Consider the following 13233-nt stretch of genomic DNA (forward strand, 5'->3'; position numbering starts at 1 on the left):
ATACTAAGGAAACTGGTATTTCTTATATTATTTTAATGTATTCTCGTAACCCTAAATACTTGTTTTTAGTGCAAACACATCTACCATTTTCTGCACTTTATTTTCTGTTATTAACGTAAAGCGGCGAATGAACCGGAAATCCCACACCTTCAAGGAAAATAACTTCCAAATTGCAAAAATAAGGTGGATAAATAAAAGCTCCTTAGCCAAAAAAAGTTATCCAACTATTTCAACTACTTTATTAAAGTAATGAAACTGATTACATGTGATCACTTTTCTAAATTTCCAATGAATGTTTTCAGCTGTTAATCATTTTCAAACATTTAAACCAGGCAGGATTAACCTTACAGTACTCAGCACGGACTACTGTAGAAAATCATTTTAAAGCATAGCACCACAAAATCAGACTTTAGCTCATCTTTTTACTTTGAGATCATTCTAAGGCAAAATACAAATTTCAAATCATAACAACATATAGTTTAATAGCTATGATACTGAAAGATTTTTTTTAACTCAAATCTTTGCATAGCAATTATAGACGGTTTCAATGGCAACAACATAAACAAACGTTACTGCGGATGCGCGCTTTTGTGGCCCTAACTTAACTTCCGGTAGACTTCCAAATAGAATCAATAACAACAGCCAAGTCCCTCTAGAGTAGATATTTTTTTGATAACAAACAAAATATGTTTGCTGCGTAAATCAGGTGGACTTAATAAAAATGCAAATTAATTATTTGCCAGCAGGAGATGCTTTAAAGCGCGAGAAATAGAGGTTTCCCCAGTAACAGCTGTAAACAAAGAAGAGCTACGCTCACAAACGTTGCGTTATCAGGCATGTAACATGCAAGTCTTCCTTCAGAAACAGTGATATAAAAACACCCGTGCCTCGTTTTGATATTTAAACATATAAAATGTAAGGAATAATAATTATTATTAAAACGTGCAGGACGTAATGTTACACGTGTTTATTCAACGAAGCCTTTTTAAAAAAACACCAGTTTTAAAATCTTGGCGAGTCTCCAAAAATAAATAAACGTATGGGAAACACATCCCACAGCACAACCACATAAGCACCTGAGCCCAACTTCAGTCTACTCATCACCTTGACTTTAACTGCGTTTATAGACGGCACAGCTAGCCAGACCGATATACACAACACAGACCGGAAGTTAACTTAGGGCCAGGCGCGTGCGCCCGATGAAACCGTCTATATCACGAAACACTGGAATCTAACAATGCCTCTATTTCGTTTTTTATCTGTGCACTTATTCATTTGCACTGTAAAAAATAAATACATTACAAAACAAAGCAGTTCATTATCAGGACATTATCCATTAATTTTATTCACATATCTATATGTGCACATTTTCTTTTATATCTTTTAGTATATTTCTACACTTTTTTTTTAGCTGCCATTTTCTCCTCTTTTTGCCTTTTTTTATGTCCTCTAGCTTTAGTTTTCGCTTGTTCACAAGGTCAGCATTGAGGAGCATCAGCTTCTTCAGGAAGTCTCTGGAGGGCTGGATGCGTCTCGACTTTATGACGTGATCAATGGCATCCTCCACCATCATGTCATGGCAGATCATCAGATATGCCAGAAACAGAGTCGCAGAGTGGTCAACACCCTGCTTGCAGCAAATCAACACCTTACCTGAGGAAACAAAAAAAGAAACATGGTAAAAAAACTAATTAATAGACTTTAACACACTTGATAATAGACAAGATATGGAGTGTGTGTGTGTGTGTGTGTCAGCCCTTACTCCCTGGCTTATTCACGGCCTTGTCAATGAATTTTGCAGCTGGCATGAAGCACTTGCTGATGTCAGAACAGTGTCTGTCCATTGTAGGCAAGCTGTAATAATTGATGTGCAAGCCTCTGTAATATCTGGACCCTGTATTGACTGTTCCTTCTAGATCTTCAACATAAGATGTTCCCAAGAAGTAGTTCAAGTCCTTTTTGGGCGCTGCAGCGTTCAGAATGTGAGTGATGCACATCTCCTGCAGCATATCTCGGTCTGTTGCGGTCTCTCTGCACAAGGACACAAAAGCCTTGGTTAGTCTTTTATATAAAACTATTTACGTTGTAGAATAAATGACAGAACAATGAGAGAAATAAAATTGTGTTGCAGACTTACTCGTCTCCGATGAAGACCCTGGGCCAGACATTGGTGACATGTCTTTGTTTGAGCAGTGTACACTGCTTCAAACGATCCTCTAGTTGGAGCATGGTTAAAGGGACGTAGTTTTCCAAACTTGCAAGTTCAGATAACACTGTAGACTCTGGCTCAAGAACGCTTGGACTTGGTGCACTTAAATCCACTGGAGTAGCCAGATCCCATTCAGGTCGTGGCTTGAGAACGCTTGGACCTGGGAGGTACATTTCCACTGAATCAACCAGATCCTCTTCAGGGTCTGGCTCAGGGACACTTGAACCCGGGGCATATAATTCCATCGAGTCCTTATCCCATTCACGTTCAAGAGGATCATCCAGATCCTCCTCAGAGTCCGGCTCAGGAACGCTAGGACTTGAAGTGTACAGTTCCACTGCATCAACCAGATCCCATTTAGGAGGAGCAACCAAATCCTCAATAGGTTTTGGTTCACGAACATTCAGATCCATCTCAGGCCATGCTGAGTTCGATCTGTCGTTCTGGAGGAAGGTTTTTTTCATATTCTTCACTGTAGCATATTCTACTCTCTTGGTTACAACGAAGCCACGAACCTTCTTATTCTTCATGGCTTTGGTAGTTTCTGACAAAAGAAGAAAAACATACAATGTGGCATTAGAAACATCGCTCACCAGATTAAACATGATTAATTAGTCCAAATTGTAAGAAGACATTTCTATTAGCATCTTTTCACCTTTTGGGCTGGCACATGATTCCTCTGAATCAACCAGATGCAGTTTAGGTTCAGAAGGAACAACAAGATCCACTTCAGGTTCAGGGATACACGATTGCTCTGTATCTAACAGATCCAATTCAGGTTCTGGCTTGGGAGCACTTAGATCTTGAACAAATAATTCCTTTGGATCGAGAAGATCCACTTCAGGTTGCCCAACAGTTTCTGGCATTTTTGTCTGGAAAACTGCCCAAATTTGCTGGAAGATTGCCCCCATTTTCTTCGTTATCTCCCCAACAGTGAGTCCTGAAAAAAAAGAAGAAAACAAACTAGATAAGCCTTGTCTGAGAGTAAAAAAAAAACTTTTAAAAGCTTGAAGTTTGAAAAGCATTTCAAACCCCATTAAACATCATAATGAACTTCATAATTAAAAACCAATCAGACCTTTACAAAACAACTACGAGTCCTCTGCTAGTTGTTGCTAGCATCTATCCAACTATTTTTAGCAGATAGATCGAGAGAGTGGATGAACTCTAAACAAGGCATTACTTTCAAAAGTTTTCAGCTCTAAATGGAAATCTAACAGCGTTTGGAAGACGTCTACAGGAATTCCATAAGTCAGATAATTTAGAAAAAATATAGCAACCAAAATTAAAATCAGCATAAAGGTCACTGACAAATTTGGTGGTTGTAGCTTTAGAGCTCAACGAGGTGTAGTAAAATAGTATTAGGTCTTTGTCACAGCCAACATATAATAATTTATTATTAGAAACATCTCTAACAACACAAATAAACATGAATAAGAAATATGCATGTCTTCACCTGTTGGACTGTTCTCAGCATCCAGGACACCCTGATCATTGGCCTCTTCCACTGAAGGTCCTGCTGGGTCGCTCAGATCTTCAGAGACCAGCGTAGGACTCTTCAGCTCTGAGATGCTGTCGTTCCTGTTCATCTCCAGCTGCAAATCTTTCACTTCACAGACTGAGATGTTGTCACTAGCATTAACCTCCAGCTGCACACGCATCTCTCCTGGACTGCAGTATCTGCCTGAGACATGATCCACTGTCACAACCTCCAGCTGCACATCTAACTCTCGAGATGCACTGCTGATAAGGTCGTAGATGTCATCGGTGATCTCAAACTCCAGCTGCACATCTTTATCATCTGATGCCCAGTAGCTGTCACCGAAGTAGAAGGCGTTATTGACGTACACCTCCAGGAGCACCTCTCTCATGTCTGTGGACATTGTGTCTGTGGTTCTCATACTGACAGATAAGTAATCCGTATCTGGTAATGTCAGTTTGAACTGTAACGCTATCTGATACACACTGTCTGTACAGATTAAATATATCTCGATCTATATGGACAGGCGTTTGTAAAAGTGTTGCTAGGTTAGTTTTCGCAGACTTCACTCACTGTTGCGAACATCACTCAACTAAAAAGTTTCTGCCAGGGCGAGACCTTTTATACTGACTGGGTCTGTGACGTCATGAAACAGTGACGCGTCTTGTTCCAGTTGCCATGGAAACGGAATGTTTACCAACAGCAGCATTTTCGCTAATTGGCTCATTAGTTCAGAAAATAAATAATTATTTTTAATAGCGGTTTTCAACTATATTTCATATCGCGTTTATGTCCGCGTTTGCTGCGATCCATCTCCAGCTACACAGCATGAAAAAAAAATCACATTTAACATTACTATGCTTGAGTGCAGTTTTACCATCAAAAAAATTATTCATTTAAGTTAAACAGTTCATTTTCATGTTTCATGATTGCATGGTTTGAATCTGAATCAGTCGGACGAATCCTCCACTGAATGAACTTGTAGGCTACTGTAAGTACAAATCTCTTTAGATTATTAAGCCATTTTTTTGTGTACTGAAGACTCGTTATACTCCACCTATAGTCATTTCTGTCTAACTTTACCTTAATTGGAACTGATTTGTTCGATACCAAATACATTTTGAAACAAAGTTATTTTTAATGATTGTAATCATTTTTGTTTAAAGTAATTTAATCTATAACATTTTTTAATAAACATAACTGCATAATGAAGGGTCATTCCCACAGAACGCGTTTTGATATTGATTTTAAACGCATTAGCGCGCGCTCACGCACAAACTCTCTCTCTCTCTCACACACACACACACACACACACCACAGTAGGCTTTTTTCATTTCAAGTGATCCCTAAATCTTCTGTTCAAGACAGTATTGTGTGACTGTTTATAGTGGATCCTTTTCATATTTAACGTTACTTACGTTATGAACTTGCAGCGTCAAACGCATCTGTCAAGCGCAATGCAACAAAAACTCAGGCCAAACATGCATTGAAAAATCCTGCAAATGTTTTATTCAAACATGTTTTATTACAAAAATGTTCTCATTCTATTTGTATCTTTTTCTGGGGGAAAACTGGTATGTCAGACTAACTGAGACTTGTATACTGTTGCCCTCCTATTGGTTTAAATTGATTTTATTTGCTCTTCTCATCTGTAAGTGGCTTTGGATAAAAGCGTCTGCTAAATGATTAAATGTTAATGTTAAATGAATATCTATTAAATGCAATAAGCCAATCATCTAATGCCATGAATATGTAAATGTGTTTTTTTCCTAGCTTATTTTGTATTAAATAGGTTTGTCTAGAGAGTATTACAATTCTTCCTTTTTATTACGTGTCATTAAAATGTCGACAAATTTTCCTAGTGGTGAACAACTGATATTTCGAAGGCTACATAAGCCTAAATTACGAAACTTCTACTGAAACCACTGACTCTGGCTGTTTGATTTGGTTTGATACACGATTCTAATCACTGATTCAAAACAAGTGATTCGTAAAGGTTCACGAAGCAGTGTGTTTCTAAAACGCCAGTCACTGTACCGTTCAGACAGAAAAACTTGCTTCGAAAAACGCGAGCTTTGGAGCGGGAAAACACGCAAGGTTTAAGCTTTTTTAAAAGGTTACCTCCATTTAAATGGAGGAATGACCTCCCCAACTCAATCCGAGCAGCTGAGTCCTTAGCCATCCTCAAGAATCGGCTTAAAACACATCTCTTCCATCTTCATTTGACCCTCTTAACTTTAACACTCACTATTCTAATTCTATTCTTAAAAAATGCAAACAGATCTACCATTTTCTGCACCTTATTTTCTGTTATTTACGTAAAGCGGCGAATGAACCGGAAATTCCACACCTTCACGGAAAATAACTTCCACATTGCAAAAATAAGGTGGATAAATAAAAGCTACTTAGCCAAAAAAAAGTTATTTCAACTACTTTATTAAAGTAATGAAACTGATTACATTTGGTCACTTTTCTAAATTTCCAATGAACGTTTTCAGCTGTTAATCATTTTCAAACATTTAAACCAGGCAGGGTTATATGGAGGATTTATTGGGTCAAATTATAAACTAAAAGTCTAAAACTAAAAGCCTTAAACGGTCCGTGTATCTTTTGGTCATTTGATTTTCTATTTAAAAATAAATAAAGATAAATGAGAAACGGTTTGATTTTCGTTTTTTCGTTTTGTTTAAGAAACGCAAAACGAAAATGTAGCTGGATTTTTCGTATTTTTGTTTGTGGGTAAAAAATGAGATTATGCTTTAATATTTGTTTGAATGTGTGGGCGGCGCTGAAACGCCCCTTTCATCCCTTCTGTACTGCACCGACAAGCGGCAACCGCAAGCTCAGTTCATTTACACCAGGAGAGAAGCGGCAGACAGCAGAGCATATTAATCCCGCGGATTCTTTGCTAGTGGTGCTTGCAAGATAAAATAATAATAATAACAATAATAATTAATTAATTAATTAATTAAATTAATAATAAAATAAAAAATAATATTATAATTTTCCAGCTGCTGCATGTTATTGACAAAGCAGACTTGACAACTTTATTATTTTAATTTTTATTTATTTTATTCTAGGCCATTCATAAAAAAAAAAAAAATAGGAAAAACCCAACCCCACATTTATAATAAAATTTATATTAAAATAAGTTAAGTTTTCCCCATAATTAGTCTACTTTAAATGTTTTAATTATAGGCTATAGGCTACTTAGAATTATGAACTGAATTCACGAATTCTGTAGATGACAGTATGAATATAGTGATGGTGTGACATCATTACAGATAATGAGTTCAGACAGGGAAACACTGCACCTCTCGTTGGTTTCATTTGAATTACATAGGCCTAAATATAAAATTATTATTATTATTTTTCTATTTAAATGGATTATTTTAAAAGTAGACATGTCCAGCTAGACATGGTTCGTCTGATGCATGAGCCTGGTTCATTTCTGACGTTTCAGAAAGAAGTTAATGTAGACCGAGATGGCAGAAAGCACATCGTGTTGAGTTTTGTAAGGTTTTCGTGTTATTTAGGGTGTTTTACGATCCAAACTGACGGAGCTGAAGCTCTTTCCCCTGTATTCGGGATGGAAGGTGTGGATCGGGATCCGCCGATCAGAGAAGTGCAGCAGACTACACTACAAGATAAAGCTTCAGTTGCTGTTGTTTGTAATAGCAAATGAAAACATAGGCTACTTGTGAGGTTTTTCTTAAATAGGTATAGAATAAAATTAGTAGGCTAAAAATCCGCATATTTCATGTCATTGTAGATCATATAGGCCTACAGTAAAATTCAAATGTCATTGAATAAATTAATTTCTGTTTGGTCAAATTTTATATATATATATATATATATATATATATATATATATATATATATATATATATATATATAAAGCTTGCAAGCACCACTAGTATAGAATCCGCGGGATTAATATGCTCTGCTGTCTGCCGCTTCTCTCCTGGTGTAAATGAACTGAGCTTGCGGTTGCCGCTTGTCGGTGCAGTACAGAAGGGATGAAAGGGGCGTTTCAGCGCCGCCCACACATTCAAACAAATATTAAAGCATAATCTCATTTTTTACCCACAAACAAAAATACGAAAAATGCAGCTAAATTTTCGTTTTCCGTTTCTTAAACAAAACGAAAAAACGAAAATCAAACCGTTTCTCATTTATCTTTATTTATTTTTAAATAGAAAATCAAATGACCAAAGTATACACGGACCTTAAACCAAATCTAAAAATCTAAATTTAAAACTTAAAGTCCAAGTCGAAAATTAATTTGGTATTTAGGATTGGGCATTTGGTATTTAGGATTGGGCATTTGGTCTTTTAGCCATTTTGTATTTAGGATTGGGCATTTTCTATTTAGGTTTGGGCATTTGGTCATTTAGCCATTTAGGATTTAGGATTGGGCATTTGGGGATTTAGGATTGGGAATTTGGGTATTTAGGATTGGGCATTTAATCACTTAGCCATTTAGGATTGAGGATTGGGGATTTGGGATTGGGCATTTGAGGATTGAAGATTGAGGAGTGTATGCAAATTAGGAGGCGTGGCCCAAATACTGGAGGCTGGGTTTGAAATGGCTGGTGCGCAGAGGCACCTTATGAACAGCAGAGGGAGCTCCCAGTGCTAAGGAGCACACTGTAATGAAAGTAATGTAATTGTAATGTAATTCTGTTTTTGTAATGAAACAGAGCGAGTGAGCGGCTTGAGCAAGGACTGTGTGATAACTTCAACTTAATGACAGCTTTGTAACATTTGTGGCCTCAAACACAAAGTCACCAGTGAAAGGAGGGCTATCGGTCTGACGACGAGAAAGTAACAGACAGTGCAGCAGGCAAGATGCTAACATTAGCTACTAGTTATATAAGCTGATATTGCTAACATGCTTTAGTAGGGTATTCTGTTAATCATTTTCAAACATTTAAACCAGGCAGGATTAACCTTACAGTACTCAGCACGGACTACTGTCGAAAATCATTTTAAAGCATAGCACCACAAAATCAGACTTTAGCTCATCTTTTTACTTTGAGATCATTCTAAGGCAAAATACAAATTTCAAATCATAACAACATATAGTTTAATAGCCATGATACTGAAAGATTTTTTTTAAATCAAATCTTTGCATAGCAATTATAGACGGTTTCAATGGCAACAACATAAACAAACGTTACTGCGCATGCGCGCTTTTGTGGCCCTAACTTAACTTCCGGTAGACTTCCAAATAGAATCAATAACAACAGCCAAGTCCCTCTAGAGTAGATATTTTTTTGATAACAAACAAAATATGTTTGCTGCGTAAATCAGGTGGACTTAATAAAAATGCAAATTAATTATTTGCCAGCAGGAGATGCTTTAAAGCGCGAGAAATAGAGGTTTCCCCAGTAACAGCTGTAAACAAAGAAGAGCTACGCTCACAAACGTTGCGTTATCAGGCATGTAACATGCAAGTCTTCCTTCAGAAACAGTGATATAAAAACACCCGTGCCTCGTTTTGATATTTAAACATATAAAATGTAAGGAATAATTATTATTAGTAAACGTGCAGGACGTAACGTTACTCGTGTTTATTCAACGAAGCCTTTTTAAAAAAACACCAGTTTTAAAATCGTGGCGAGTCTCCAAAAATAAATAAACGTATGGGAAACACATCCCACAGCACAACCACATAAGCACCTGAGCCCAACTTCAGTCTACTCATCACCTTGACTTTAACTGCGTTTATAGACGGCACAGCTAGCCAGACCGATATACACAACACAGACCGGAAGTTAACTTAGGGCCAGGCGCGTGCGCCCGATGAAACCGTCTATATCACGAAACACTGGAATCTAACAATGCCTCTATTTCGTTTTTTATCTGTGCACTTATTCATTTGCACTGTAAAAAATAAATACATTACAAAACAAAGCAGTTCATTATCAGGACATTATCCATTAATTTTATTCACATATCTATATGTGCACATTTTCTTTTATATCTTTTAGTATATTTCTACACTTTTTTTTAGCTGCCATTTTCTCCTCTTTTTGCCTTTTTTTATGTCCTCTAGCTTTAGTTTTCGCTTGTTCACAAGGTCAGCATTGAGGAGCATCAGCTTCTTCAGGAAGTCTCTGGAGGGCTGGATGCGTCTCGACTTTATGACGTGATCAATGGCATCCTCCACCATCATGTCATGGCAGATCATCAGATATGCCAGAAACAGAGTCGCAGAGTGGTCAACACCCTGCTTGCAGCAAATCAACACCTTACCTGAGGAAACAAAAAAAGAAATATGGTAAAAAAACTAATTAATAGACTTTAACACACTTGATAATAGACAAGATATGGAGTGTGTGTGTGTGTGTGTGTGTGTGTGTGTGTCAGCCCTTACTCCCTGGCTTATTCACGGCCTTGTCAATGAATTTTGCAGCTGGCATGAAGCACTTGCTGATGTCAGAACAGTGTCTGTCCATTGTAGGCAAGCTGTAATAATTGATGTGCAAGCCTCTGTAATATCTGGACCCTGTATTGACTGTTCCTTCTAGATCTTCAACATAAGATGTTCCCAAGAAGTAGTTCAAGTCCTTTTTGGGCGCTGCAGCGTTCAGAATGTGAGTGATGCACATCTCCTGCAGCATATCTCGGTCTGTTGCGGTCTCTCTGCACAAGGACACAAAAGCCTTGGTTAGTCTTTTATATAAAACTATTTACGTTGTAGAATAAATGACAGAACAATGAGAGAAATAAAATTGTGTTGCAGACTTACTCGTCTCCGATGAAGACCCTGGGCCAGACAGTGGTGACATGTCTTTGTTTGAGCAGTGTACACTGCTTCAAACGATCCTCTAGTTGGAGCATGGTTAAAGGGACGTAGTTTTCCAAACTTGCAAGTTCAGATAACACTGTAGACTCTGGCTCAAGAACGCTTGGACTTGGTGCACTCAAATCCACTGGAGTAGCCAGATCCCATTCAGGTCGTGGCTTGAGAACGCTTGGACCTGGGAGGTACAATTCCACTGAATCAACCAGATCCTCTTCAGGGTCTGGCTCAGGGACACTTGAACCCGGGGCATATAATTCCATCGAGTCCTTATCCCATTCACGTTCAAGAGGATCATCCAGATCCTCCTCAGAGTCCGGCTCAGGAACGCTAGGACTTGAAGTGTACAGTTCCACTGCATCAACCAGATCCCATTTAGGAGGAGCAACCAAATCCTCAATAGGTTTTGGTTCACGAACATTCAGATCCATCTCAGGCCATGCTGAGTTCGATCTGTCGTTCTGGAGGAAGGTTTTTTTCATATTCTTCACTGTAGCATATTCTACTCTCTTGGTTACAACGAAGCCACGAACCTTCTTATTCTTCATGGCTTTGGTAGTTTCTGACAAAAGAAGAAAAACATACAATGTGGCATTAGAAACATCGCTCACCAGATTAAACATGATTAATTAGTCCAAATTGTAAGAAGACATTTCTATTAGCATCTTTTCACCTTTTGGGCTGGCACATGATTCCTCTGAATCAACCAGATGCAGTTTAGGTTCAGAAGGAACAACAAGATCCACTTCAGGTTCAGGGATACACGATTGCTCTGTATCTAACAGATCCAATTCAGGTTCTGGCTTGGGAGCACTTAGATCTTGAACAAATGATTCCTTTGGATCGAGAAGATCCACTTCAGGTTGCCCAACAGTTTCTGGCATTTTTGTCTGGAAAACTGCCCAAATTTGCTGGAAGATTGCCCCCATTTTCTTCGTTATCTCCCCAACAGTGAGTCCTGAAAAAAAGAAGAAAACAAACTAGATAAGCCTTGTCTGAGAGTAAAAAAAAAACTTTTAAAAGCTTGAAGTTTGAAAAGCATTTCAAACCCCATTAAACATCATAATGAACTTTATAATTAAAAACCAATCAGACCTTTACAAAACAACTACGAGTCCTCTGCTAGTTGTTGCTAGCATCTATCCAACTATTTTTAGCAGATAGATCGAGAGAGTGGATGAACTCTAAACAAGGCATTACTTTCAAAAGTTTTCAGCTCTAAATGGAAATCTAACAGCGTTTGGAAGACGTCTACAGGAATTCCATAAGTCAGATAATTTAGAAAAAATATAGCAACCAAAATTCAAATCAGCATAAAGGTCACTGACAAATTTAGTGGTTGTAGCTTTAGAGCTCAACGAGGTGTAGTAAAATAGTATTAGGTCTTTGTCACAGCCAACATATAATAATTTACTATTAGAAACATCTCTAACAACACAAATAAACATAAGAAATAAGAAAGATGTAAGAATAAGAAATATGCATGTCTTCACCTGTTGGACTGTTCTCAGCATCCAGGACACCCTGATCATTGGCCTCTTCCACTGAAGGTCCTGCTGGGTCGCTCAGATCTTCAGAGACCAGCGTAGGACTCTTCAGCTCTGAGATGCTGTCGTTCCTGTTCATCTCCAGCTGCAAATCTTTCACTTCACAGACTGAGATGTTGTCACTAGCATTAACCTCCAGCTGCACACGCATCTCTCCTGGACTGCAGTATCTGCCTGAGACATGATCCACTGTCACAACCTCCAGCTGCACATCTAACTCTCGAGATGCACTGCTGATAAGGTCGTAGATGTCATCGGTGATCTCAAACTCCAGCTGCACATCTTTATCATCTGATGCCCAGTAGCTGTCACCGAAGTAGAAGGCGTTATTGACGTACACCTCCAGGAGCACCTCTCTCATGTCTGTGGACATTGTGTCTGTGGTTCTCATACTGACAGATAAGTAATCCGTATCTGGTAATGTCAGTTTGAACTGTAACGCTATCTGATACACACTGTCTGTACAGATTAAATATATCTCGATCTATATGGACAGGCGTTTGTAAAAGTGTTGCTAGGTTAGTTTTCGCAGACTTCACTCACTGTTGCGAACATCACTCAACTAAAAAGTTTCTGCCAGGGCGAGACCTTTTATACTGACTGGGTCTGTGACATGAAACAGTGACGCGTCTTGTTCCAGTTGCCATGGAAACGGAATGTTTACCAACAGCAGCATTTTCGCTAATTGGCTCATTAGTTCAGAAAATAAATAATTATTTTTAATAGCGGTTTTCAACTATATTTCATATCGCGTTTATGTCCGCGTTTGCTGCGATCCATCTCCAGCTACACAGCATGAAAAAAAAATCACATTTAACATTACTATGCTTGAGTGCAGTTTTACCATCAAAAAAATTATTCATTTAAGTTAAACAGTTCATTTTCATGTTTCATGATTGCATGGTTTGAATCTGAATCAGTCGGACGAATCCTCCACTGAATGAACTTGTAGGCTACTGTAAGTACAAATCTCTTTAGATTATTAAGCCATTTTTTTGTGTACTGAAGACTCGTTATACTCCACCTATAGTCATTTCTGTCTAACTTTACCTTAATTGGAACTGATTTGTTCGATACCAAATACATTTTGAAACAAAGTTATTTTTAATGATTGTAATCATTTTTGTTTAAAGTAATTTAATCTATAACATTTTTTAATAAACATAACTGCATAATGAAGGGTCAT

At 37.9% G+C, this 13233-nt stretch overlaps 1 protein-coding gene across 1 annotated transcript; it reads right to left on the minus strand.

Annotated features, from left to right (window-relative positions):
* Positions 1-1314: 1314 nt before the first annotated feature.
* On the minus strand, positions 1315-12583 carry LOC132109332 (uncharacterized). Its single transcript, XM_059515337.1, has 10 exons — positions 11994-12583; positions 11174-11458; positions 10447-11062; positions 10072-10340; positions 9688-9950; positions 3666-4203; positions 2865-3149; positions 2138-2753; positions 1763-2031; positions 1315-1653 (listed from the first exon to the last, which is right to left on the minus strand). Exons 1-10 carry the CDS (start codon positions 12436-12438, stop codon positions 1355-1357), a joined length of 3885 nt encoding a protein of 1294 aa, XP_059371320.1. The 5' UTR covers positions 12439-12583; the 3' UTR covers positions 1315-1354.
* Between the last annotated feature and the right edge of the window lie 650 nt (positions 12584-13233).

This window comes from Carassius carassius, chromosome 29 (assembly GCF_963082965.1).
Source record: "Carassius carassius chromosome 29, fCarCar2.1, whole genome shotgun sequence".
NCBI lineage: Eukaryota > Metazoa > Chordata > Actinopteri > Cypriniformes > Cyprinidae > Carassius > Carassius carassius.

Excerpts from the sequence above, each read along its gene's own strand:
- LOC132109332 (XM_059515337.1), bottom strand. The coding sequence starts at position 12,438 with ATGAGAACCACAGACACAATGTCCACAGACATGAGAGAGGTGCTCCTG. Across the intron at positions 9,951-10,071 it reads GGCCGTGAATAAGCCAGGGA|GTAAGGTGTTGATTTGCTGC; the intron begins GTAAGGGCTGAC and ends TTGTTTCCTCAG. Across the intron at positions 3,150-3,665 it reads TGCTGAGAACAGTCCAACAG|GACTCACTGTTGGGGAGATA; the intron begins GTGAAGACATGC and ends CTTTTTTTTCAG.